At 62.5% G+C, this 23,986-nt stretch overlaps 1 protein-coding gene across 3 annotated transcripts in view; it reads right to left on the reverse strand.

Moving 5' to 3' along the window:
* The window catches only part of AP3D1 (adaptor related protein complex 3 subunit delta 1), a 37,590-nt gene that overhangs the window by 8,154 nt on the left and 5,450 nt on the right, over positions 1-23,986 (reverse strand). For 2 of the 3 annotated variants that reach the window (XM_043586027.1, XM_043586026.1), the window contains exons 2-23: positions 17,519-17,614; positions 16,843-16,923; positions 15,455-15,535; positions 13,403-13,510; positions 11,818-11,947; positions 10,803-10,942; positions 10,583-10,656; positions 9,512-9,561; positions 8,270-8,319; positions 7,903-7,951; positions 6,782-6,927; positions 6,548-6,696; positions 6,247-6,477; positions 5,579-5,810; positions 4,344-4,489; positions 3,847-3,988; positions 2,272-2,343; positions 1,551-1,626; positions 880-1,082; positions 604-677; positions 328-508; positions 27-98 (exon numbers count right to left, since the gene is read on the reverse strand). In XM_043586027.1, the coding sequence (XP_043441962.1) occupies positions 27-98; positions 328-508; positions 604-677; positions 880-1,082; positions 1,551-1,626; positions 2,272-2,343; positions 3,847-3,988; positions 4,344-4,489; positions 5,579-5,810; positions 6,247-6,477; positions 6,548-6,696; positions 6,782-6,927; positions 7,903-7,951; positions 8,270-8,319; positions 9,512-9,561; positions 10,583-10,656; positions 10,803-10,942; positions 11,818-11,947; positions 13,403-13,510; positions 15,455-15,535; positions 16,843-16,923; positions 17,519-17,614 (2,583 nt within the window). The remainder of the gene's footprint in view (positions 1-26; positions 99-327; positions 509-603; positions 678-879; positions 1,083-1,550; positions 1,627-2,271; positions 2,344-3,846; positions 3,989-4,343; positions 4,490-5,578; positions 5,811-6,246; positions 6,478-6,547; positions 6,697-6,781; positions 6,928-7,902; positions 7,952-8,269; positions 8,320-9,511; positions 9,562-10,582; positions 10,657-10,802; positions 10,943-11,817; positions 11,948-13,402; positions 13,511-15,454; positions 15,536-16,842; positions 16,924-17,518; positions 17,615-23,986) is intronic. The other variant, XM_043586028.1, reaches the window with a different exon arrangement.

The raw sequence follows: 23,986 nt of genomic DNA on the forward strand, positions 1-23,986 counted from the left end.
GCCGGCACGGGCCACCGGGCTCTTACCGGGGCCGGGGCCGGGGCCGGGGCCGCGGCGGGCAGCGGGGCGGTGGACAGCCAGAAATCGAAGTCCTCGCCCTGGAACCACAGGAAGACGTGCCTTCGGTGAAGCAGCAACGCGGGCTCCGGAGGAGCACGGGCGGCGCCGCCCTGACCGGACGCGGCCGCTCCGGCTCCGCGGGGACCCGCGCACGGCAGGACCGGGCGGCACCTCCCGCCCTACCGGCGCCACGGCGGGCAGCCCCGGGGCGATGCGGCGTTCAGCGTGGGGGGCTGCGGGGCCCCTGCACCCGCTGCCCGCGCCCACCTCCTTCTCCTGCTTCCTCTTCTCCTTCTTCTCTCGCTCTTTCTCTCTGTGCTGCTTCTCTTTCTTCCTGGGCTTTTTCATCTTCTTCTCCACGGCAGGGACGTCCTCCTTTTCGGGGGACTTGGTAGTCTCGGCGTTTCTGTGCTTCTGGACGGGCAGCCTCTCGCTGTCGGCCAGGGGCCTGGGGGCAGGCGGGTGCGTCACGGCGAGCACTTGACGGGGACACTCGACGGGGACACAGGAAACAGGACGGCCCGGCTCCGCCCCCGTGCTTACCTGTCCAGGTCGACGTCCAGGGCCCTGTAAGGGTCGTTGGGGTCTTTGTCGTCCTCGTCGCTGGGGAGAGCGTTCTGAGGGGAGAGGGAAAGCGCATCCAGTCCGTCCGGCCCGAGCCCCCCGGGGTCTGCGAAGCCAGGGGCCCCCCCCCCGAGAACGCCAGTGACGGGAGGGCCCGCCCGAGCGTGGCCCCGGAGCGGCGGGCGGTGGTGCCCGCGGGATACCTGCCCGTGGAGGGAACCCGCTCCCCGCCCGTCGTGGCCCCAGCGGGCCGACCTCAGGCATCTCCTCGGTGACGATGTCCACCCGCTGCGCCGGGGCGATGTCCTCGTCGCTCTCTGTGTGCAGCGAGCCGTGGCGCCGCGGCTGGCCCCTCTTGTCCTTGTCCCTCTTCTTCCTCCGCCTCCTGTCCTTCTCCAGCCTCTGCCGGTGGTCTCTCTCCTCCTGCAGCTTCGCGTACTGGTCCGACACGGGCATCCCTGCAGGCGTGCGCCCCACGGTGCTCAGCGCCGCCCTGGCCCCGAGAGCCACGTGCGGGAGGGTGGCCCCTGGGGGCTCAGCGGGGCGAGCGGCCCACGGCCCACCGTGGTCTGCGCTAAAAGGGGGCGAGGGAGCTCACGGGGGCTGCCACCGTGGCTGCCCGGGAGCAGGCGGAGGCTTTCCGAGTGCGGACGTGCGGGCGCGCGGCGGCGGGGGTGGGGGTGGCGGTGGGGGCGCGGCAGGGCCCGGGGAGAAACGAGGCGGCACCAGCATGGAGAGGCTGGGGCCCTTGGCGTGTACCCCCCCACTCACCCTCCAGTCTGGAACCTACTCCAGCCAAGGACGCAGGAGGGGGCAGGTCCGGGGCTGGTAAGGCTGGCCCTCGGCAGCATCCGGGACCCAGACTCGGGCCCCCACCCCCTCGCTCATGGGTTCCCGGGGCTCACACCGCCTGTGCCAATACTTGCCTGGCACTTTCAGGGGCACCGAGAGGTCTATCTGCACCACGGGTATATGTTCCACTCCGGGCATGTCCTGGTACCGCTGGAGAAGCAAGCAGTGAGCGTTACCGGACAGACGGAGACGCCCGAGGTGGGGCCACGGCCCAGGATGACACACGCATGCAGCCGGCGGTGTGCGGGACCCCTGCAAATGCGACGGGGCATCCTGGGGAGCACAGCCCCCTAAAGACTGGGGAACGGTCCGTCAGCACCAACAGGCACAGGGCCGAGGCACAGCTTTCTGTCTGGGTCACCTACTTCGAGTTAGAAAAGTAATGCAGCCCGAACCCCCTGTGAGCGCTAAAATCAAAGTCAGACATCACAGGCGCTGGTGAGGGTGCACGCCAGGTGTGGGCCACCTCGGCCCCTCAGAAAGTTGAGCGGAGCCCAGTGGGGGGAGGACACGGAGGAAGGCAGCAGGCACCACCTGGATTAAGATCTAGAACATTCTAGTCATGTGGAATACCCCACATCCACACCTGCTCCCAGGTCTTGGTGCTCAGACCCACCTGGCAGTTGGGCCACGTGGACCTACTGTGACAACCAAACACTGGCCTGGAGCTGGGGGCCCCTGGTGTCCTCCCGAGAGCGCTGGGGGCCCCTGGTGTCCTCCCGAGAGCGGATGGGGGCGCTGTGGGGCTCGGGGGGAGGGGAGTGTCTCTCAAGGACGACTTGGGGCCAGCCTCACCTTTTGGGGAGATGGGGAACTTTTGATGTAGAAAGGGTTGTTAGCCTGTTCCTGCTTCCGGGCTTCTCGACGCTGCAGGGACAGGATTCGAAGTGCAAGTCAGTGAATGCACGTGGAACAGACCCTCCCTTCCAGGCACGGACTGCGTCCATGTTCCAGGCCCCAGGCGGGCCCGGAATGCCCCAGTACTTTACTGGTGGCCCTTGACCAGTAGGGAGACCACAGCAGGAACAAGTGGGGGGACAGCAAGAGCTCAGAAAAGACCCCAGGATGTGGAGATGGCCTTCTGTTTCAAGGATGTGAGCTCAGAGAGGTTGGGTGAGCTGTCTGAGGTCGCTCAGTAACAAAGAAGAGCTGAGCTGGGGGTCAGATCACACTGCCTGAAGGCTCAGCCTGCAGGTGGGCAGGAGGAGAGCAGGACAGGCCACGAGGGGACCCCTTATTTCAGGACGATAAGGCATGGTGTGGTGGGGAGCTGAGGGGATGCAGTATCTCTGGACTTTCCTGAGCTGTCTGAATGCTGCATGTTGTCATAAAACCCTCCACCGGAGGGGCGCCTGCAGGGCTCAGTGCGTTGAGCATCTGACTTCGGCTCAGCTCACAATCTCACAATTCATGAGTTCGAGCCCCGCGTCAGGCTCTGTGCTGACAGCTCAGAGCCTGGAACCTGTTTCAGATTCTGTCTCTCTCTGTCTTTCTGCCCCTCTCCCACTCACGCTGTCCCAGTCTCTCTCTCCCAGCTGCATGATAAACATTAAGAAGAAACTTTTTTTTTTTTAACCTTTATTAATTTTTGAGACAGAGAGAGAGAGAGAGACAGAGCATGAATGGGGGAGGGGCAGAGAGCAAGGGAGACACAGAATCAGAAGCAGGCTCCAGGCTCTGAGCCGTCAGCCCAGAGCCCGACGCGGGGCTCGAACTCACGGACAGTGAGATCGTGACCTGAGCCGAAGTCGGACGCTTAACCGACTGAGCTACCCAGGCGCCCCAAGAAAAAACATTTTTTAAAGTAGAATAAAATCTTCTAAGGGCGCGGCCTGGGTGGCTCAGTCGGTTAAGCGTCCAACTTTGGCTCAGCTCACGATATCACGGTCTGGGAGTTCGAGCCCTACGTTGGGCTCTGTGCTGACAGCTCAGAGCCTGGAGTTGCTTCAGAGTCTGTGCCTCCCTTTCTCTCTGCCCTCCCCCGCTCATGCACATGAGCACATGCACTCTCTCTCTCTCTCTACCCCCAAGATAACCATTAAAAAAAATTTTTTTTAAATAAAAGACAATAAAACCCTCCACCCGGAAGGCACGAGTGAAACCCCCTGCATGCCAAACCTGGCCCCATGACTCTCTCTGAGGAGCTCGGCCTTAAGAGAAACCACTTCTCATTTGCACAAAACCCAACCCAGACCTCCCAGGTTGGCTCAGTGCTCCCCTGAGGGTACTGGGACAAAGCTCAGATCGGACAGGACAGGAACGTGCTCAGCCACCTGGGGGCTCAGGGTCCAGGGTCTGCTCTGAGCGAGGCCGTCCGCCCCGGAGGCCCCAGTGGGAACAAAGCCCGGCCTCCCCGCACCCGGTGCTCACCCGGGCCAGTTCCTCCTCCTCTGCCTCCGGCTGCCGCTGCTTGGCATGGCGCTGCTCCTCGTCGTGGAAGATGGCCTTGGGCTTCTCGTCCTCAGACTCGCTGTCTGAGGGCGGCTCATTGATCCAAGCGTCCAGGTCCAGGCTGTAAGATGCAGGGAGGTCACAAGGCAGCTCCAGCCCGAGTGCCAGCCTCGCATGCTCATGGGGCAGATGAGATAGGGACACCCCTGTCCTCTCGGAGACGAGGACGCAAAAGCTAGGCCGCCACTCGAGATCATGGCTGCCCAGTGAGAGTCTGCGGGCCCCTTGTGACCCTCCTTGTGTTCTGGGGACCCCGTGCCGGCTCATCATACCCGGTATCTGTAGGCAAGGGCTGCCCCGTCTACTTCCGGGGGGCGGCAGCTGGGACAGGGACACCAGTCAAGACCCCACTGTGGTTCTTTCACTGCTCTTCCTGCCATCCTGGCCCATGTCCTCTGACAGGCCGCGCAGCTCACCCTTCGGGAACTGGAACCTTCTTCTGCGCCTTGGGAGCCACTGGGTTCAGCTCTCCAGCAAAGAGGGCACTCACTTCTTCTGCTACCGGCACGTCCTTGGCCTGAAGCTTCTGGATGTGCTTGACCAGCTGCAAGACGCAGGACGCCTGAGGAGACCACAGGGGAGCCACAGTTTGGTCACGGAGGACTGGCCCTGTCGGCCACTTGGCGCCCTAGTGCATTGCCCAGCCCAGGAGAGTGGCTGCCTCTCGTCTGACCCTGCTGAGAACGTCTAGGAGGCACCGAGAGCAGCACAAGAGTGGGCTCGGTTAAGTGTCCGGTTTCCGCTCGGGCCCTGGTCTCAAGGCTGGTGAGTTCAAGCCCCACATCGGGCTATCTGCTGTCCACATAGAGCCTGCTTTACTTCCTCCGTCCCCTCTCTCTCTGCGCCCCTCTGCTGTGCGCATGCGCTCTCTCAAAACAAATAAACGTTAAGAAAATATACACGTGTGTGCGTACACACCAACGGCACCGAGAGAAGCCACGGGCCACACAGAAGCACCCGGGGAGGAAGATACCAGCCCCGGCCGCCGTGTCAGTCTGCAGGAGACAAAGACTGAAACGGGCCCCCAAACAAGACGGAGTCACAAGCAGAGACAGCACTGTCCTCCGAGACCCAGACAACCCGAAACGGCAACTTCCAGGAGGCACCGGGCGCCGCCGTGCTGCCCGTCCCCTGCGGACTCCGACCTGGGACTCGGCTCGAGTGCGGCTCCCAGCCGGACGCAGGGCTCGAGGCCGGGGCACTGAACGCTTCTGTGAGGTCTGGAAAACTGAGAGCCCTCCGCTGCCCCCGGGGCACCAGAAACGGCCACCCCGAGCTCCCTCCCACCCGCCGGCTGTATGCAGCACATGCCAGACCGGTCTCCCCGCAGCAAGCAGCCCGGTCCCCGGCCACCCGCCACCCCACCCAGGAACCTGCTGCCCACCGGCTTGATTCCGCTACTTCCCTTGCAGGCCGGCACCTCCCACTCGTTCTTTCTCTCACGACCTGCCCCCTTCTCGCTGCACTCCACCCGCGGAGGACCAACCGGGGCCTCCCCCGCCGCGGGGGCCCAGAACCCGCCCACATCCCCGGGGCCGGGAGGGAGCCCCGGAAAGCAGATTTCTCCCAAGATGCCCTCTGGGAAAGGCGAAGCCGGCCACAAACGAGAGACGCAGGCTCTTCCGGAGGCAGACCCCCGAGAAACGCTCACCCGCTCCTGGACCTCCAGGTCCGCGCTCTGCACAAACTGGGGCAGCCGCTCCACCATGAGCTGGGTGACGTCCTGGGCCGCCTCCGGCTCCGCCGCCTGCTCCTTCTGCTGCAGGATGGACGCGTAGAGCTTGACCACGTTCTGCACGTACACGGCCTGGATGTGGCCGGGTAGGGTAGTGACTTTAGGCCGCAGCATGGCCTCGAGGGTCTGCTGGGGCTCCTGCAGGTGCCTGCGGACAAGAAGGGCCCGATGAGCAGGCCGCCCCGCCACAGGGGTCACGTGGGCGCTCCCCCATCCCCAGGCACCAGGGCAGATGGACAGGACTCTAGGGAAGAAGCCACAGCAACGACGGGACGACGACGGAGTAGCAGCACCAAAAAAAAAAAAAAAACCACGAAAAGAAAACAAAACCAGCTCGACAGCATCGTTGTGGCGACAGAACATCCGCGGCTGCGACGGGCAGGAAGAAGAGGACACCGGAGACAAACCCCGTCACCCCGGGCCACGCCGTGACCGGCTCCTCGCTGGGGCTCGTGGTCGGAAATGTGCACTTAAAGCCGCACTGTCCCCAGAGACAGCGGCCCAGGAAGGGGGCCCTGGGGCAGCCGCCAGGGAACCGGGGACGCAGGTCGACCGGCACGCCTCTCCCTGGGGAGCGCACTCACTCGGAGAACTCCCCGCAGATCCAGGCGGCCGCATAGAGCACCTCACAGATGCCGTTGCGCTGGGTGCTGCTGGCCACCAGGTGGGCGCTGTCGAGCAGCGCGGACATCTGCGACACGGCGAACTTGCGGATGGCCTTCACGCGGATGGCCACGTCCAGCATCTGCGCGGCGATGAGGTGGCCGTGGCGGGTGCCTTCCAGCCGGGTCAGCTCCACCAGGACGCTGATGTACCTGCGGGAGGGAGCCCTTGAGGAGCACGCCCCGCGCCGGCGCCCGCCCCCCGGGGCTGTGGGGCACGGACCACTGGAAGTTGGTGATGTGCTGATAGTTGCACTGGCTGCAGATGTCGATGATCTTGGTGAGCAGCTCGTCGCGGTAGGTCGTGCCCTCGGCCTTGTCCACGTGGCTCATCAGCTTTTTGACGATCTCCACCAGGTTCTTCTTGGACACCTGGGGGGAGGGGAGGAGCCGGTGAGGGAGGAGCCCCGGGACGGGTGTGGGGAGCGGGGAGCACAGACCGGGGCGGGGCACACACCATTCCGTACAGGAGGTCGAGGGCCCGCAGGCGGATGGACTCGTCCTTGTCGTCCAGACACTGCAGGACGAGGTCCTTGTGGGCCTGCACGGACTTGGGGTGCGTCCTGAGGATCTTGGACATGGCCAGCAGGCCCAGGTATTTCACTGTGGAGACAGCGAGACACCGTTAGCACGGACGCGCCTTCACAGCCCTCGGGGCCTGTGCGGAGACAGCGACGACGTGGACGCCGCCAGGACGGGCCGCACGCTGGCCCTCGGGTGTCCTCAACAGTGGGCGCTGCAGGCCAGGTGACCTCCCGCATGCCGGGCGCCACTGTCTCCCCCTGAGCAACCCACACACGGGGTCGCCGAAGCAGGGCAGTGAAGCGCGGGCCTCCACGGGCCAGGTCCCAACAGAGCCTGTTTCTGTAAAAGCCTCGCGTGAGCACGTGGCCCGTGGTCACGACGGTGGGGGCGACGGGGCCCTGTCTGGCCCTTCGCGGGACAGGTCCGGCAGCCCCTGCTGCCAACAGATCTGGACTGAAAACGTGGAGCCAGTGCTCCCGGGCCCTCAGGAGCCCCTGACGCTCCGGTCCAGGCTCCGGGGCGCGTGACAGGCCAGAAGCCCTGATGGAGCATGTCTACAGAACACGCAGGCACGCGAGCAAGGCCAACGGGGGAGCCAGCCCCCCTGGACGGTCCCGGGGAGGCCTCAGGCAGGAGACATCAGTGAGGCTCCAGGCCTCATCCTGAAGCTCTCCTCTGACCGCCCCCCCCCCTCCGAATGCGTCTCCCCAGCAGCCCACTCAGCTCCACGCTGGAACTGGGGCTCGGGGACCTCGCCCGGGTGGCACCCCCCCAGGGGCGTGGCCACATGACCCACAGTCTCAAACCCCGCCAGCTGAACGCGGGAGGGGCCGTCACCACTGAGCCACACACTGAGACGGCCGCGCACGAGGGCAGCGGGCAGGGGCCGCGGCCAAGCGGAGAAAGACTGGCTTCTTTAAAACGCTGCCGAAGCCCGCGGCACCCCGCGCACACTGGGGGGCACAGCGGAAGAGTCCCAGCGCCTGTGCTCGTGCGGGATCGAGAGCCCCAGCGCCACACAGTCTCCGGGCGCAGGTACAAAGAGGAACTCACAGTTCTGGTCGGAGTCTTCTATCAATATCCTCAATTTCTGGACACAGAGCTGCAGAGGGGAAGGCGACAGTGGTCACGCCTCTGAGACAACGGCGACTCCCATGACCCCAGGCCTGCCTCGCGCCCTGGTCCCGCTCACAGGTCCTGGGACCAGGAGGGGCAGGGGGACACCCGGCTCCACTCCACGTGACAGGAGGGCAGCCTGTGGGCTCCAACAGGGACATAGTTTGGGGACCGCCCACGTACACACTCCCGGGGCACGAACGTGTGTTCCCCTTGCTCCCTTGTCAACTCCACAGATGCGCGTTGCACGGGGCCTGGTGCAGGGCACGACGCGTCAGGATAGTCGGGGGGGGGGGGGGCATACCTGGATGCTGGCGCTGTGGTTCGGCATGCCGGAGGACAGGGAGATGAGCACTGAAACAGAAAACCTCGTCTCAGGGACTCGCTGGTCCTCGCCCCACGTCCTCTGGGGGTGTCGGTCGGGGCGCCACATAGCACGGGCACGCCTGGCACTCTCCCAGGACAGGCCGGCTTATGAGACCGTGTCTGGAACCTGACTCCGGGGCTCCCGCCGCCCTTGCCGGCGGGGGGCTCGTGTCCCGGAGCTGTCTGTGCAGACAGGAGTTTTGGGCCAAGGACCTGCTCCCCTCCTGGGGTCTGGGGTCTCCGCCCGAGCCCGGCAGAGGCGCCTGCTGACCGACCCCCCGGTGAGAACCTGGGCGCTGGGTCTCTGTGGCCAAGAACACAGAGAGCCCCGAGGCAGGCACCCCCGTCCAGGGCAATTTCCAGAGCCTGCTCCACCCCCACCTGAGACCCACGACCCTGCAACGTGCCAGGCCCGCCCTGGCCTACTCCTCCCAGATCTCCTGCCCGTCACCAAGGGTAGCTCTGATCCTGCCACACCTCGGTTTCCCCCATCGACCCCTCCAGACACAGAGAAACCTCTCCACGTTCTGCGTCGGCTGCCTCTGGGTGCCATCCTGCCCCAATGCCCACCCGCCCGCCCTCCCTTTCTGCTAGTGTCACTGAGCCTCTGAACACCCACGGCCCATGCAGTTCCAATCACAAAGTGTAGACCCTGGGCCAGCCTCCTGTGAATGAATTTCAGGGTGTCCCCGGGGCTGTGAAGAGGGACCAGAAGGCTGCCTTCCCAAAAGCTTTGGCCAGATAATCAAGCAGAGAGCAGGTGAACCCATGGGCCACTACATCCAGGAACAAGTGACCCAGACGGCAGACTAGGACACGGCCAGCCGGCCTGGGGGCGACTCTGGCTCCGCCAAACACAGCAGGTGGAGGGGCAGACGCACCCCCCAGCGCTCTGTGTGGCCCGCAGCCGGACTCAAGCCAGGGAAGCGCCTTCCGATCCCGCCCTGTGAAACCTTCCCGTGGTAGGTTCTGTGCTCGAGAGTTCACGGGGGACGGCACGGGGCCGGAGCCTCGTTCTAGAATACTCAGGAAGGAGAGTCTTGCTGGCAGGGGAGGTGCATGGCCGAGGGCGGCAGGACGCGGCACTGGAGGCCGGAGACGGGCAGGGGCCCTGGGCGCATGTGTCCCACGGCCGGTTGTGGCCCCCGGGGGTCCCGATGGGGGAGGGCGGGCCCCTCACCTGCGATGACGGTGTTCACGCACTCGTACAGAAGGGACATGGCGGATGTGCTGGCGGAGGAAGAGCAGAGGGTGAGGACTGGGAGGCCCGAGGCGGAGGCAGGCCTGGTGGCCCCGCACGCTCCCGTCGCCTGGGTCCGCGGCAGTCCCCGGGGGACACTAGCCTCCCTTTCGAACCGCCGGCGGTGACCTCTGATGTCCCCAGAGCCCGTTTTGGGATGTCCGTGAGGGAATGCCACCTGCCCTAAATGTCTCTCCGGACCTGGGACGGCCCCCTGCCCCGCCTCAGGGGCCCACACACAGGTGGGCACAGCACAGACGTCCGTGGCCCCAGTGCTTCCCCTGGGGGCGTCCAGTACAGCCCAGGGTGACACCCAAGGGCAGGCACCAGGTGCGTCTACTCCACTCTGACATCCTCTGAGGTGACGCTCTTGATCCCGAGTCACCTAAACCTGACAGCGTGGCCGCCACCCGTCCCAGAGAACAGGGGCCATCAGCCCGTCCACACCATCGTCACGAGACTCGTGGCTTCCTGTTAATCCCCTCTGAAGACCACAGAGCCGCACCACATGCAAAGACGCCTGTTGTTTAAAACCGAAGATGCTCTGAGCCCAAGGCCTCACGCAGGGCACGTGGCACTAGGTCTGATGGGGCCACGAAACCCCCGTTCCTCCCGTCGCCCATCCTCCCAGGTCCCCTGGAGAGCAGATCTCTGGTGCCATCTGCCACTCAGCGTCCGTGATTCAAGCGCAGGCACCCCGAGTGGAGTGGGAGCTCTTGCAACATTCCGGAACCGGCCAGAGACCCAGCCAGACGGCCAGGGCCTACTGCTGAGCTAGGGGTCTTCCCTCCTTTTGTTTTCACTGGTGCTGTTTCCAAAACGGACTCACAGCCCCCAGTGTCCCGGGGGGGCCGGCACGAGCCTCGGTGGCACAGCTCACGGTCCGGAGCCAAGTCCCATGGCGTGTGTTTGCTTCTTGCCACCAAGACTCTCCCCGGGTCCCCCCGAGGGCCCAGAGGGGGCACGGGGCTGCGTGCGGCAGACGAGGTCACGTGGGGGTCGAGGGCTCACCTGTGGATCAGGTTGGTGAGAGGCTCGATCAGCTTCTTGCCCAACCTTGGCTCCAAGGGGGTCAGAGCACCAAACTAGGGACGACAGAAGCCGGGGGGTCACTCGTGGCAGGAACAGAACCGTGCGGACTCCGACCCGCGCCCACACGCCCAGGGGACTCTTAGGACAGGCCGGGGCCGTTTTGTGTGGCGAGGAAGGAAAGGTAAGGAGGGATACTTGCCAGTTTGATAATCTTGATGAGGACCCAGTTGTTGGTTGAGGAGGTCATCAGCTTGAAGAACAGGGGGGCAAGGGAAAGGTAGTTTTTGGGGTTACGCCTGGCCAGTTCACAGATGACGTTGACTGCGGCCGACTGGACCCCTGTGAAATAAGGGGGTGTCCCATCAGCAAGGGAGTCCCTCTGCAGCAGTTAAGAGTCTCGACAACACGGGGAGGTTCAGCCTTCTCAAGGAGGGGCGTCCTCCTCAGGCTGGTCCCCCCAAGCGCAGGGAGCCCTGCTCTGTGCCTGGCACACCGCCCATCACCTGTGGGCCGGGTTGAAGTACCAGTCACGTCAGGGTTAGGCTCCCAGCGGCCAAGGCCAAGGCAACAGACACGGCCCGTCGCCTGAGTCTGTGGGCTGCTCCCCTGCAGGTCCCAAGGAACTCCGGGCTCAGGACACCCACCATGCCTGTTGCCTCGCTCCCACTTTCCTACCAAAACTTCCCACGGCCCGTGATTCTCCTGAAGACAAGGCAGGCTCTCCCGAGAGACAAGCTGGAACCTGCCTTGTGTCACAGAAGCCACCTGACACTGCTCTCAACGCGGGAAGGATTTATAGAGGACAAGTAGGCACGAGCCCCGTGGTGGGGACCGGGGCCGAGACACCGGCATCAAGTCATGAGCGCTAAGGTGTGAACAGACAGCGGGCACTCCCCAGTGTGGGGATGGCGGGGGTCTACTGAGAGGCTGGAAAAAGGGGAGCCCAGCGGCAAGGGGACACCCAGCACCCAGAGCTCGGCGCCTAAACCCCACACCAACAAACGGGGCCAGGCTCCTTGGGGAAATGGCGGGTTCCAGGACAGAGCACGGGAAGCAGGTGCCAGAAGGGAAGGAGGCGCTGTCTGGAGAGATCCCAGGACGCGAGACCGGGACCCAGTGCCCCTTCAATGCTTTCCTTGCAGCATCCTGCACCAGGGGCTCACAGATGCCACGGAGCCCTGCGCCCCCAGCCACCCCCTCGCCAATCGACAAACCGGGATCGGGGTCCTCCAGCTTCTCCTTCAGGCGGGGGAACGCGGGGCGTAGGGACTCGGGGTACTTCAGGAACACCTTGTACATGATCAGGACAGCCTTCTTCCGAATGTACGGCTTGGTGTGCGACATCTGCAGGGACAGAGGTCCGGTCAGCCTCCCCGCCACACCGCTACTCTCCCGGCGCCGGCCCTGCTCACCTCCCCCGCTGCCCCTGTCGCCCTCCCCGCACCCACCCAGCTCACCTGTCCTGCTCACCTGTCCTGCATCTGCCCGAGTCTCCCCTCCATCACCCGAAGGAAAGCCCTCTCTCCAGCTCATCTGGTTTCTGGCCTCCAAGCCAGGCCTGCTCACCTGCTCCACTGCCCCCAGCCCAGGGGTCACATGATAGTGTCGTGGACAGAACTGAAACCTGCTTCCCTGTGCCTGTGACCCCAGGCCCGCCCTCCGAGGCTGAGACCCTTGTCATACACTGGCTGGAACCCGATGAGGGACAGACAGAGGGACGGGGCCCTGAACTGGAAAGCAAGCCTCTGCCTCACGAGCCTCCAGCTGCCGAGGCCTGTTCCCACAGCAGGGTGCCAGGGCCCCCTCCACACATGACCGTCTCGGACTCTTGTCCTTTCGGGACTCTGCTCTGGCCAGAAAGGCCTCCTGCCTCCGACGCGCATGGGCCCCGGGGACCTTGCCCTGAGAGAGCTCCCAGCCCCACGACCCAGCACCGTCTGGGCCGGAAGGGCAGAGCTCTTGCTCCGGCTCTCGAGAGCCACCAGGGACACGATGTGAACGAGTGGGCGGGGCCGAGTGTGGGCAAAGTCAGTTACGACTGGGCCAGCTGCATGGGGCAGGGCCGAGGCGCACCGGCCCCCTTTCTAGAAGCTGCTGGCACACACAGTCTGAGACCACAGGCTGAGACTGATCCATCCACACGGCAAACAGGCTGACCTGGACGGATGGACCTGTCCGGGGGGAACGCAGCCGCCCTTCTGGTCTGCCCAGATAAAACCGGATGGGAAAAGGCCTCCCAATTAGCTGAAGATTCAGGTGTACGGCTGGTGCCCCTGAGGACCACGATTTCTAAGAGGACATCTGCATTTTAGAAAGATGCTTCGACAGCCTAGAGAGGAGCCCTGGGTAGGGTCCTGGCCCTTCAGGTGGACCGAACCACCGGAAGTCAAGTTGTGGCCAGAAGAGAACACAGCATCAGGGGTGGAGCCGGAAGAACCACGCTAACCACGTGCAGGGCCTGCTGCCACAAGTGCCACGGCCACCACCGGGCAGGGAGGCGGTAAGTGGCAGGGACGCGCCGGAGGACGTGGGCGCTCGCCCCGGGCCCCGGGCAGGGCCAGTGAAAGAAGGTGACGAAGGGATGTAAGGGTGGAGACAGCCGGAGCCCGGGGCCCCACCGGTGAGGGGGTGGGGGACACGGCAACCCGGTTCCCCGTGTCTTCCGGGGGAACCCGGCCCACTCCCACGTGCCCGAGTGTCCCTGGTGTGACCGTTAACCTCCATTTTCCAGGCACCTGGACGGACCAAGTCACGTCACGGGGCAAAGGCCAAGGGGGTCGGGTACTCTCGCAAACTCACCAGTGTCATGATGTCATTGGCCAAGTCTCTGGCAAGATCTGGGGTAACAAAACAGGACAGGCCAGTCAGTGCAACGCCAGTGTCGTACTGGCTGGGGCTGCTCAGGTCCTGGAAAGGGAAGGAGGAGGGTCAGCGGGCAGGTGCCACCCGGGCATCACGGGCTCCCGGCCTGCAGTCTGGGGCTGTGCCTGTCTGAGGAGTAGCGAGCAGTAGCCCATTCTGGGACTGTCCCCGAAGAGCTGGGACGGTGGGAGAGCCGTCCCCGCCCCGCTGGGCACAGAGGCCCACGGCGGGCACCGCCCTCCGCACAGACACAGCCCGGCGTCCCAGGGCCGTGACCACAGGCGGGGCCGAGCCTGTACCAGTGCCCGGCTCGCGAGCTGCCCGCCTGTTTGTGATCCCTGACGTGAGGGGAAGGCAAGTCCGGCCGGCCCTAACCGCCCCTAACCGCCCCCCAGGCCTGCCGCGGGGGTCCCCAGAGCAGAACCAGGGGCCACTCCTCCGGCCCCGCCCAAAGGCACGGCCCCTACGGCCCAAGGTTCGTGTTTCGGGCCGGTAGCCGCCAGGGGCCTCTGGTTACACAGCGCAGAAGGGCCCGGCCTCCACGCCAGGGAAGCATCGTCTGTGCCAGAAACCTGCCCTGGGGATGCTTTCCTAAGGAACCCCCCAAACCCCATCTATACGTGGTAAAAACAGACTGAGAAGCATTTTAGGAGTTGACCTTCCAGACTGTGGGGACAACCTGAAGAGGCCAACTTCGGAAACCCACTCCAGCCCAGGCTGACGGGACGGAACCAAGGGGGAGCCCAGGCCCTGGACGGCCAGGCTCCTACTTCAGCGAGACTTACGCGGGGCTTTTCAGAGATAGAAGTTTCTGGGGAGGACGCTTGCGTCACCATTAAGTGGGAGGAGCCCCAGCCGAGGGGACGGGGGTGGGGCCGGTCTGCGGAAGCCGTGTTTCAGAAGTCACGGGTTTATTTAAATGACACACGTGGGGGGGCTCAGTCGGTTCAATGTCCAACTCTTCATTTCGGCCCAGGTTGTGATCTCATGGGTTTGTGAGATCAGGCCCCATGTCGGGCTCTGTGCTGACAGCAGAGACCTAAGCGACCCGCCTCTAGCACATGTCCACGCGGAGATGTCTGAACGGAGGTCCTTACAAAGGGGTGGGTGGGGGCACGGCTGCGTCCTGGCACCGGGCCAGAGACCGTTCTCGCCGGGCGGGCGGGCTGGCGCCTGGGGCTCCAAGCAGCCGGAGCCCCCCTCCCCCATAGGCTCCCCCAGTGGCCGCTCCCAGCTGGGCTTGCCCCTCGAGGCCCCGTGGCATCCGCTTCCGCCATGCAACCTGACCACCGCTACCTCCTCACGACCACGGGCTCGCGTGCTCAGACCAGTGGCCTGGCCCACGCCAAGCGCCCACACACACCCCGGCCAGGAGCCCGGCCCGGGTCACCGGGTGCCCCCGCGAGGCCGACCGCAACTCACGGGGTCCGGCCCGCAAACCCCACCGCCGGTGAGCTCTGCCTCTCCCTGACACCCCCTCACTACTGCACAAAAGACGCTCGAAGCTCTGCGGCCGAGGAAGAAAGTTACCACTCGGTGATCTTCGAGACTAAGACACAAAAACTTACACCTGACTGAGATGTGTGCGCAGCGTGACTAAAAGGGCCCGCGGGCAGGGAGGCCCCTGCGGGAAGGGCGTGCAGCCCCGAGGAGCACTCCCAGAGGGACAGGGGCCTGAGACAGCCCTCCAACTCCCAGAGGACCCCCCCCCCTCCACTGGGGCAGGGAAGGGGGACGTCTGGCAACCTCCAGCCTCGCCACTGCCCGAGGGCAGGGAGACGGGCCCGCCACACCACTCCTGGGCGTCTCCTGCCGATGCCGCGGCCACATTCGCGAGCCATGGGCTTGCGAGGGGGGTCACGACGGCGAGAGCTTGTGGGCCTCGCTGCTTTCGACTCGCCGCTCGTTCGGAGCAGAAAAGCCAGCGTGGAGGATACTACGGGGACAGGGTGACTCGAGGGCACTCGGTGAGGGCCAAGGACGGCCTACCTTGCGGATCTGGTTCGTCGTCAGCATGATGACGTCGGTCCCCTCGTGAAAGCACTGGGAAGCAGCGAGGTAGCCGATCCGCTGTGAGTCAGACACAGGGCGTCACACACGAGGCAGGGGCCGGGCGCCCTGGGGAGAAGCCCCCAGGCCGCCCCCCGAGCTCTGTGCCAAGCAGCCCCCTGGTCAGGCAGTGACAGCCTGCGGCTGGCCGCTGGAACACTGGTGGGTGGGTGCCAGAAAGTCATTCTAGGAGGAGGAGGAGGAGGAAACTGCTCCTGAGTTCCAGACCCGGCCTTTGAAATGCAAGTTCTCATAAGGTCCGCCAGACCAGCCGGTCCTCTCCCCAGCATGTGTCCTGACAGCCTCCTGGGCAGCCAGGAGCTCCCCTTACGATCGAATCCGTAAGTCATCACAAGCACTGGGTTTTCTTAGCACTCGGGTCCCTCTGCCAGGCTGACGCAGACACCTACGTCACACTGGCACACGGACGAGATGCCCTCGTACACGTGCAGAGCGCCTCCCGATTTTGGCAACACAACATTTTGTTTCTTCACCGAGAGTAACCCGTGGGCAGGATGACGGTGTCCTTCAGCGGGAGCGCGGGACTGACCCAGGCAGTGACCCTTAGGCGGGGCGCGAGGCCTGGGGGACCTGGAAATGGTCTCAGCTGCCCGACTGGTGAGACCCCAGGAAAACTACGGAATGCCCTCAACTGGGCCACACAGACGGCCGATCGTTTTTCAGAATATTTACGAGTTATGATATCGAGTGAGGAGGAGGCGCTCCAGATCCCTCACAAGCAGGACCCCTGCGAGGTGAAGGAAAACGCTCAGAAAGGACCACGAGGCCCTGGGGCCAGGTGACAAGTGGTGGCCTCTGTGCAAGACCGTCAGCGCTTTCTCGTTTTTTGGACAGTTACACATTTATCTTTACTGGCGTTAAAAAATACAGGGCACCAGGGTGGCTCAGTCAGTTGAGCATCTGACTTCAGCTGAGGTCATGATCTCACGGTTCATGGGTTTGAGCCCCGCATCTGGCTGGCTGCTGTCAGCTCAGAGCCTGCTTCAGATCCACTGCCCACCCCCGCCCCGCCCCTCCCCCGTGCACACGCTTTCTCTCAAAAATAAACACTAAAAATAAGATACACGGACATAACCCTACGGACCCATCATTTCACTGACATTCCTCAAAGTTGAAAAAGGAAATCACACAAATGGCATTAACAAATAACATGACAAACATGAGCTGGTGATGTTTGAGGCGTGGAGGTTTGCTTGGAACAGGCCGCTCGTGTCCCACACTCTGTTTCTGCGTGGCCCCCGGCCACGGACACCCTCACCCTCTGCAACCACGCGGTTCAGGTCTCAAAGCAAGCTCGCCCGCCTCACCTTGAACGTGAACTTGGAGGCGCTCATCACTTCTATGATGTTGAAGGCAGCCCAGCTGATGTCATAGCCCAACATTTGTAACTGTTGAAGAGACAGGCCCAGTGATTTTCACTCACACGCCGAGGCTTGAGCCCAACGTCCAACATTCTGTCTCAGCTCCTATGGGACCGCCACACGCTTCCCGAACAGGCGGGCCTCTCCACGCACACACCCCGGGGCATTTCATTACTTCTTCTGACGGGCTTGCCTTTCCATTGAAAACCACAGGACCGCGTTAATCACAAACACAGGACGAAGGCCTGTGGTTGAAATACTCGCGTCCAGGAGTACTGGTTAAAGTTCCCCACACCCCCAAAGTGACGAGGCGCCCCTGGCAAGCCTTCCACCTCCCTTCTGACCAGCAGAGGGGCCAGAAGAGGGGGGCCTGGCCCAGGCCAGGAGGGGCCCGCCATGCCCCGAGCCCCAGGGTCGTCACGGCGTGCCTTCCCTCAACTTTGTGCCAAGGCCGGCGCCTGGGGATGACAGCGTCAATGTCTGGCAGGCGGGTAGAAGCAGACGGTGGACGGATAAAAGGGTGGACAGAAGGACGGATGGAGGGATGGTGGAGTCTACAACCCGCCTGACGGCGTCGGGGTTGGGGGGGGCTCCGCCCGAGCAAACGGTCCGCGGTACTTACGTAGGTCAGCTTGCAGACCGCGTTGGCTTTTACTGCAATGTTGTCTTGCTTCAGCTCTTGCTTGATTTCATCAATGCACTGAGAGATATACTTTGCCTAAAAGGGAAGCAGACAGCGTTGGAAAATCCCAAGGGTCTAAAACGGTCAAGAAAGCAGGCAAACGCAAGAGGCCGCCCGCCGTGCGATTCCGCTGGCGTGAAACACCCCGAGCAGGCACATCCACACACACAGGAAGCAGGCCGGTGGGTGTTGGGGGCTGGGGTGACACAGTGCTCTGAAGCTCACTGCGGTGACGGCTGCCCGACTCCTGAACGCACCGGCGAGAAACCGCACGGGTGACTCGTACAGCACGCGAGCGTCTAATAGAGCTGGCACTTAAAGAAGCCGCTTCGGCAAGACGCCCGGGGGTCCCTCAGTCCTGAGAGGACACGACGACGGCGAGAGCCGGACTCCCTGCCACGGAAGCAGGTGCCGCAACACGTTATTCCATTTTCGCAACTTGTGTGCACAGCTGACGTTTCCCTTCTCTTTCTTTTTAAGCACTGTCTGCACTCAACGTGGGGCTTAACTCACAGCCCCGAGACCAAGACTGCTATGCCCTCTTCTCATTGAGCCGTCCAGGCGCCCCCTCGCGGTGGTTTTCTGTGTCGCCACGCTTTAAAAGTTAAAAAAGAACTTCAACACAGAACAACACTAAGACACGGGGTCCTCTAGTTTTAACAGCGCGCACTGAGACTCGCACAAGGCCCGGAAGTAACCCCCAGGTCCCGCCGTCCACCCGCTGACGCCGGCTGCTCGACACCCAGCTCTCCCGTCCGGTCCTGCCCTGGCGGCAGCGAGCTCGTCTGGGCGTCTCCGTGGCGCCCGCTGGCTTCTCTCAACGGGCACCATGTCGGGGCTCGTGCCCGCGGTAGCACAGGGTCTGTGCCTTGCTCTGTCTCCCCCACACACACGTAGGCCACCTCGTGTTTATCCGTTTGAAGGATGGACACTTGCAAACTGCCCGCCTTTTCCACTCCAGGAGTCACGCCGCAGGGGTTGCAAGGACACGGTCTGAGGATTCCCTCGGGTTTCCTCGCTGATTCGGCACGTCTACCACTCAAACGGGCTCGACCCGAAGCAGCACTGACACGCGAAGTCAAGAGCCACTGGTGTGCCCCTCTGGGGGGGGGGGGGGGGGCGCAAGGCTCCTTTCACCCCTGCCCCGAAGAGGCCTCAGAGAGGAGCCACGAAGCGAGGGGCCACCGCAGGGCTCGGAACGAGTTTGTCGGGTCAGTGCCCCAGCCCCGCACGTGCCCAGCACTCCATGCAGCACGAGGAGCCTCGCGTCTGTCACGTGGCCAACAGCAACCACCGCTCGGATGTGCCCAGTTGGGCACCTGCCGGCAGGACTCAGTGGTCAGCCCCTGGATGCCGTCCCCAGGGTGACCGCATCCCGAGAGACCAGGGTGGCAAGCCCATGGCGGACTCCTGCTCCAAGTGTCCTGTACGCTGGCTGTGCACCCTGCACTCCCGTCCCCCGAGGCCACACCCCGCTCGGCCCCGAGACGCTCCTCTGCCTGAAGCACAGGCTCCTGGGGACAGGAGCCATCGGAGCCCTCTCTCAGCCAGAGAAGAATTCATGAATATTTTACGATCGAGAGTCGGTGCAATGGAGCAAGTGTCACTGTATCCTTCCAACAGGCTTCCAGTTACTAAATCCCACTTGGGAATCTTCACTTGCTGTCCCTGCACACAGATGGCCCTTCCTGCATCCTGGATCATGACTGTTAACCATTTAAAAGGGGAAAAAATAGGGGGCTGTCTGGCTGAATGGGTGGGGCATCCAACTCTTGATCCCAGGGTCGAGAGTTCAAGCCCCACACTGGGCGCGGAGCCTACTCTGAATGAACGAATGGACGAAATGGAATGGACAGGCAGACAGTGACAAGTGTGGGGGGACTCAACGCTTATGCACGGAAGACGGGGCCGGGTGATGGCCCGGCAGCGCTCCCAGGCGCGCACTCAAGAACGGGGGGGGGGCTGACCGTGCAGTGGCAGGACTCGTGACGGCCCCCAAGCACGAACTCAAATGTTCTGCTGCTGCTGACGCGTTTGCACACAGTCTAGGGACCTCCCCACCCCGGCTTCGGGAGAGCCAGGCGGAGTCCACTTCTGCCGCCGTCCACGGAGCTCCCATCAGTCCCAGGCTCCCCCAGGTACGGCTTTAAAACGACTATCTGGAGGCACAAAAGCACCGGGTAATGTCTCTCCTGGCTTTTATCTCAAGCACCCCACAGAGCAGCCAAGGCCTGGGGCTCCTGCCTTCCAGAACCAGAACACAGGGCAGCTGCCACTCAAGGAAGGAAATCCCAGGGGGCGGGGGACTGGTGGGGGGGCGATGGTGCCCACACGCTAACATAGAAACTCAGCCCGAATCCGAGGCTGACCCCAGAGCTAGGCATGCACGGCACGCTCCAGCTAAAGCAAAAAGAAACGAACACACCGCACCCGCCCCCTGCCCGCAGCGAGGAGGGCAGAGCTGGAGTCTCAGCCCAGACAAAAGCTAACTGCCCCTTAAAGTAACCCTGCCCCCAGTCAACACGCCTCAGAGAAGATAACACAGTCTGGAGCCTCCAAAAACGTGTCAGTCACAACGTCCAGGATTCGGTCTGAAGCTACTCAAAACCAGAAACGGGACCATGTCACCCGTACCCACGAAAAAGAGACGAGCCACGAACACTGGCCTTGAGGTAGCCCAAAGGATGGAATTAGCACACGAAGGGTTCAGCTCGGCCCCTGTGACCAGAAAAAAGGAGGCGCTCACCAAGAAGAGGAGGAGAAACCTCAGTGAACGCAAGTGGTAGGAAATAAGCCAGCGGAGGTCCTAGAAAGATAATTTCTGAAACAAAGAATGCACGGGACGGACTGAAGGCAAATGGGAGCTGGAGAGAGAAGTCAGCGCATCTGAAGGTGCGACGATAGTAACCGTCCGGTCTGAAGGGGAGAAAAGTTCGAGAAAAGAGAGGCAGAGCCCCAGGTCTGTGGGACAAGGGCACGCGGCAGGACAGGCACGTAACCGGTGTCCCGGGAAAGGAAGGGCGGGACAGAGAACACATCTGAAACGAGAGCGGCTGAAACTCCCCCACACGTAGTGAGAGATGTCCACGTACAGGTTCAAGAAGCTCAGCACCAACCAACAGAAAACGAAAAGAAAACCACACCCACACATCCCCAAGACAAACGGCCAAAAACTGAAAATTAGGAGAAAATCTTTACTTATTTATTTATTTAGGTAATCTCTATGCCCAACGCGGTGGGGCTCAAACTCGCAGATCAAGAGCCACGTGCTGCACTGGCTGAACCGGCCAGGCCGATGACATCTGTCCCTGCACCTGGGGGCACTCCCGGGGGGAGGGACACATGAGCCTGCTTGAACTGGAGCTGTGGGTACAGAGGAGGCGCCTGGCTCACGGCCCCTGCACCTGGGAAAGGCAGGGAGGTGACGAAGGACCGGAGAGCACGTGCTCACGCAGGAGGATTCAGTACTGACCTCGAACGGGGTCGCAGCAAGTCGAAGGAAGGAAAGCAGAGCCCCGTGGCCACGTTAATCTCTCATTTACACGCAACATCACTAACAAGGAACAGGCTGGTCAGGGTGGGCGGGCGGGTCGGGATCTGCGTCCAGACAACGCTATTAAAAAACATACGTTAGAAAGAGCTTAAAGCCTAAGGTACGAATAGCCACGTATCCTTGACGTTTAGTAAAAAAGAAAGACATCGGACGGGCGAGCCTGATTCGGACTCTCAAACAGCAAACCAAGCACTGAAATGGACGATGCCCTCTCTGCACCTTCTTCGCTAGAGAATTTAATTTCCGACAAAGGACACAAAGTTCCCCTCTACAGGACTCCTCAGGTCTATTGTAAGTAGCCATTTCGACCCTGGCCACCTACCAGGATTCCCTGCAGCACTTTCTCCCCATAAACGCACTGCTGGCGCCATTATCGACATCCCCACCCAGCACCGAACGTGACGAACCACGGTCCACAGCGGACACGAGGTCACTCCTGGTGCGGCACACCCCGTGGGTTCGGACGAATGTCACGGACACCTGCCCACCACCACGGTGTCGTCCGGAGTAGACCCACGGCCCCGAAACTCCTGTGCTCCTCCCATTCACCCTCCCCCACCCCGGCAGCCGTGCCTCCGTGGTCCTGCCTTGTCCAGAACATCCTGGACTTGGAACCGCCCCGTGTGTCGCCTCCTCAGCCTGGCTTCTGTCACCGAGTGCTGTGCGTCCGAGGCTCCTCCGTGTCTCTGTGTGGCTCGATGGCCTGTTTTCAGTGCCGGATGGGCCACGGTCTGTCTGTCACCTGCGTGGGCCATGGTCTGTCAGCTGCGTGGACCAGTTCGTCCATCCGTTCACCTGCTGAAGGGGCAGCACACTTGCTCCAGCCCTTGACGTTTTCACAAGGTTCTCTGGACTGTCCCAAACACGTCAGCTCTGTCCGCGGGCCCCACTGGCTCCCCGGCTCAGGGTCTTGGAGCCCACACCACCCTGTCCACGAGCGTGAGCCCCGGGCCCCTTACTGGCTGAGACCCCCAGAGCCTGGCATGCACGGGATGTTCCGCCGGAGTGTAAATCAGTGTTCCGAGCCACTCGAGTTTCTCAGACCAGAAAATGTCAAGTCCTCACGACAGCTGGGACAGGGTGGGGACGACTTTCTCCACCTTATGAAGAACAACCAGGGTGCTGACCACCATCACCATCATTTCGATACGTTTTAACCCCAAACGTAGGAAACGTCGGTCGGGAAACGAAGGAAGCTGCTCTACCGACCACACTCGAGTGGCAGCAACAACTCAGGACGCCACGCTAGCGTTTTGCCGTGGACGGGCTCCAACGCCCCTGCGGCCAAGAGGAGCCGCGACCACCTCGGGAAGGCCTCCCGCGACGCCCCAGACCCACTCAGTGCCAGTAACTGGAGACAGTGTGACTCCAGCAGCCTCCCAGCCCCAGCCCTCTCCCCTCCCCCACAGCCAGCCCCCCGCACCCCCCCCCCAACCCTGCACACACAACAGGCGGTGCCTGGCAGCCAATCATGGTCGTTCCTGTCACCTTCATGGCCCGCGTCACCCTCGGCTCTCACACAGGACAGAGGACCAAGGGGCACCAAGGTCCACCTAAGGGGCAGGAACACTATTCAAAACGCTTTGATGCAAACCCACGAAGACAGAAGCAGATCCAGGAGGCTGGGGGAGGGGGTGGGGAAGTATCTGTAGATGGACACGGGTTTCTTTTGGGTGTGACGGAAATGTCCCAAAGTGACATTGTGCTGACAGCTATGCACCGTTTTTATGGCGACAGAGAGACAGAGAGAGGCAGAGAGGGAGAGAGAGAATCTCAAAGCAGGATCCACGCTTAGGGTGGAGCCCGACACAGAGCTCGATCTCACAACCACGACATCATGACCTGAGCCGAGATCAGCCGGAGCAGCGGCCAGAAGCCGGCGGCAGGGAGCTCGGTGCAGGCAGAAGCAGCAGGGACACGAGTTGAGGTGATAAACTCACCAGCAAAGAGTTCACTCAAAGAACTTCAGGCAATTACGTTAACTGAATTGCGTAACGTGCTATGTGCCATCACCCCGCAACTTAGGAGGACGAGGAGCAAAGCAAATCTGGAAAGCACACCCTCTGCGTCTGCCCGCGAACAGTCTTCCTCGATCGCCACATGCAGGGTGGGTCCCCGCACGACCCGGACCCGGCTGTGACGCCGTCAGGTGGCCACACCGCCTGGTCAGTACAGAGCCCCGTCCACGTGGTCACCCGCTCTGAATGACCCCCTCCTCTCGGGCCCGGCTAAGGTACCAAAGCAGCACAGGGAACCCAGGGAAGCACCCGGTCATGGCCGGGTCACGGTCACGTTTACCAGTCGAGTACGTAACAGAGGGTGTGACAAATGACAGACACACACAGGGAGGGCTCCAGGAGGGTCCCGAGTGTAGGAGTGGGCCAGCCGCCGCGTCGCCCTCCCAGCACGGGGATGCTTTCACCAAGACCCTCCCCCAACACACACTTTGGAGAGGTTTGCAGAGGCGTCATCACCCAAGCGGGATAGGTCGTTAATTCAATCCCTGGCCCATCTCCCCTCCCAGAAGATGGCCCACCCAGGAGCCACCAAGTCATCTCATTAGGACGAAAGTCACTCCTGTCACCCAGGAAATGCCGAGAGATCTAGGAGCTCAGGGTCAGGAACAGGGTCAGAGACCAAAAAATAAACGAGGATGTTCCTAGTACTTTTATTGCTTAGGAAATTACAAAGATTTTAGAAGCTCTGCCTAGAGCCAGGGATGAGGACCAAAATATATGTTTCCTTTTTTTTTTTTTTATTAAGTTTTGTTTAACGTTTATTTTTGAGAGAGAGAGAGAGAGAGAGAGAGAGAGAGAGAGTTGCACACAGCGTGCAAGCAGGGGAGGGGCAGAGAG

Source organism: Prionailurus bengalensis, chromosome A2 (assembly GCF_016509475.1).
Source record: "Prionailurus bengalensis isolate Pbe53 chromosome A2, Fcat_Pben_1.1_paternal_pri, whole genome shotgun sequence".
Taxonomy (NCBI): Eukaryota; Metazoa; Chordata; class Mammalia; order Carnivora; family Felidae; genus Prionailurus; species Prionailurus bengalensis.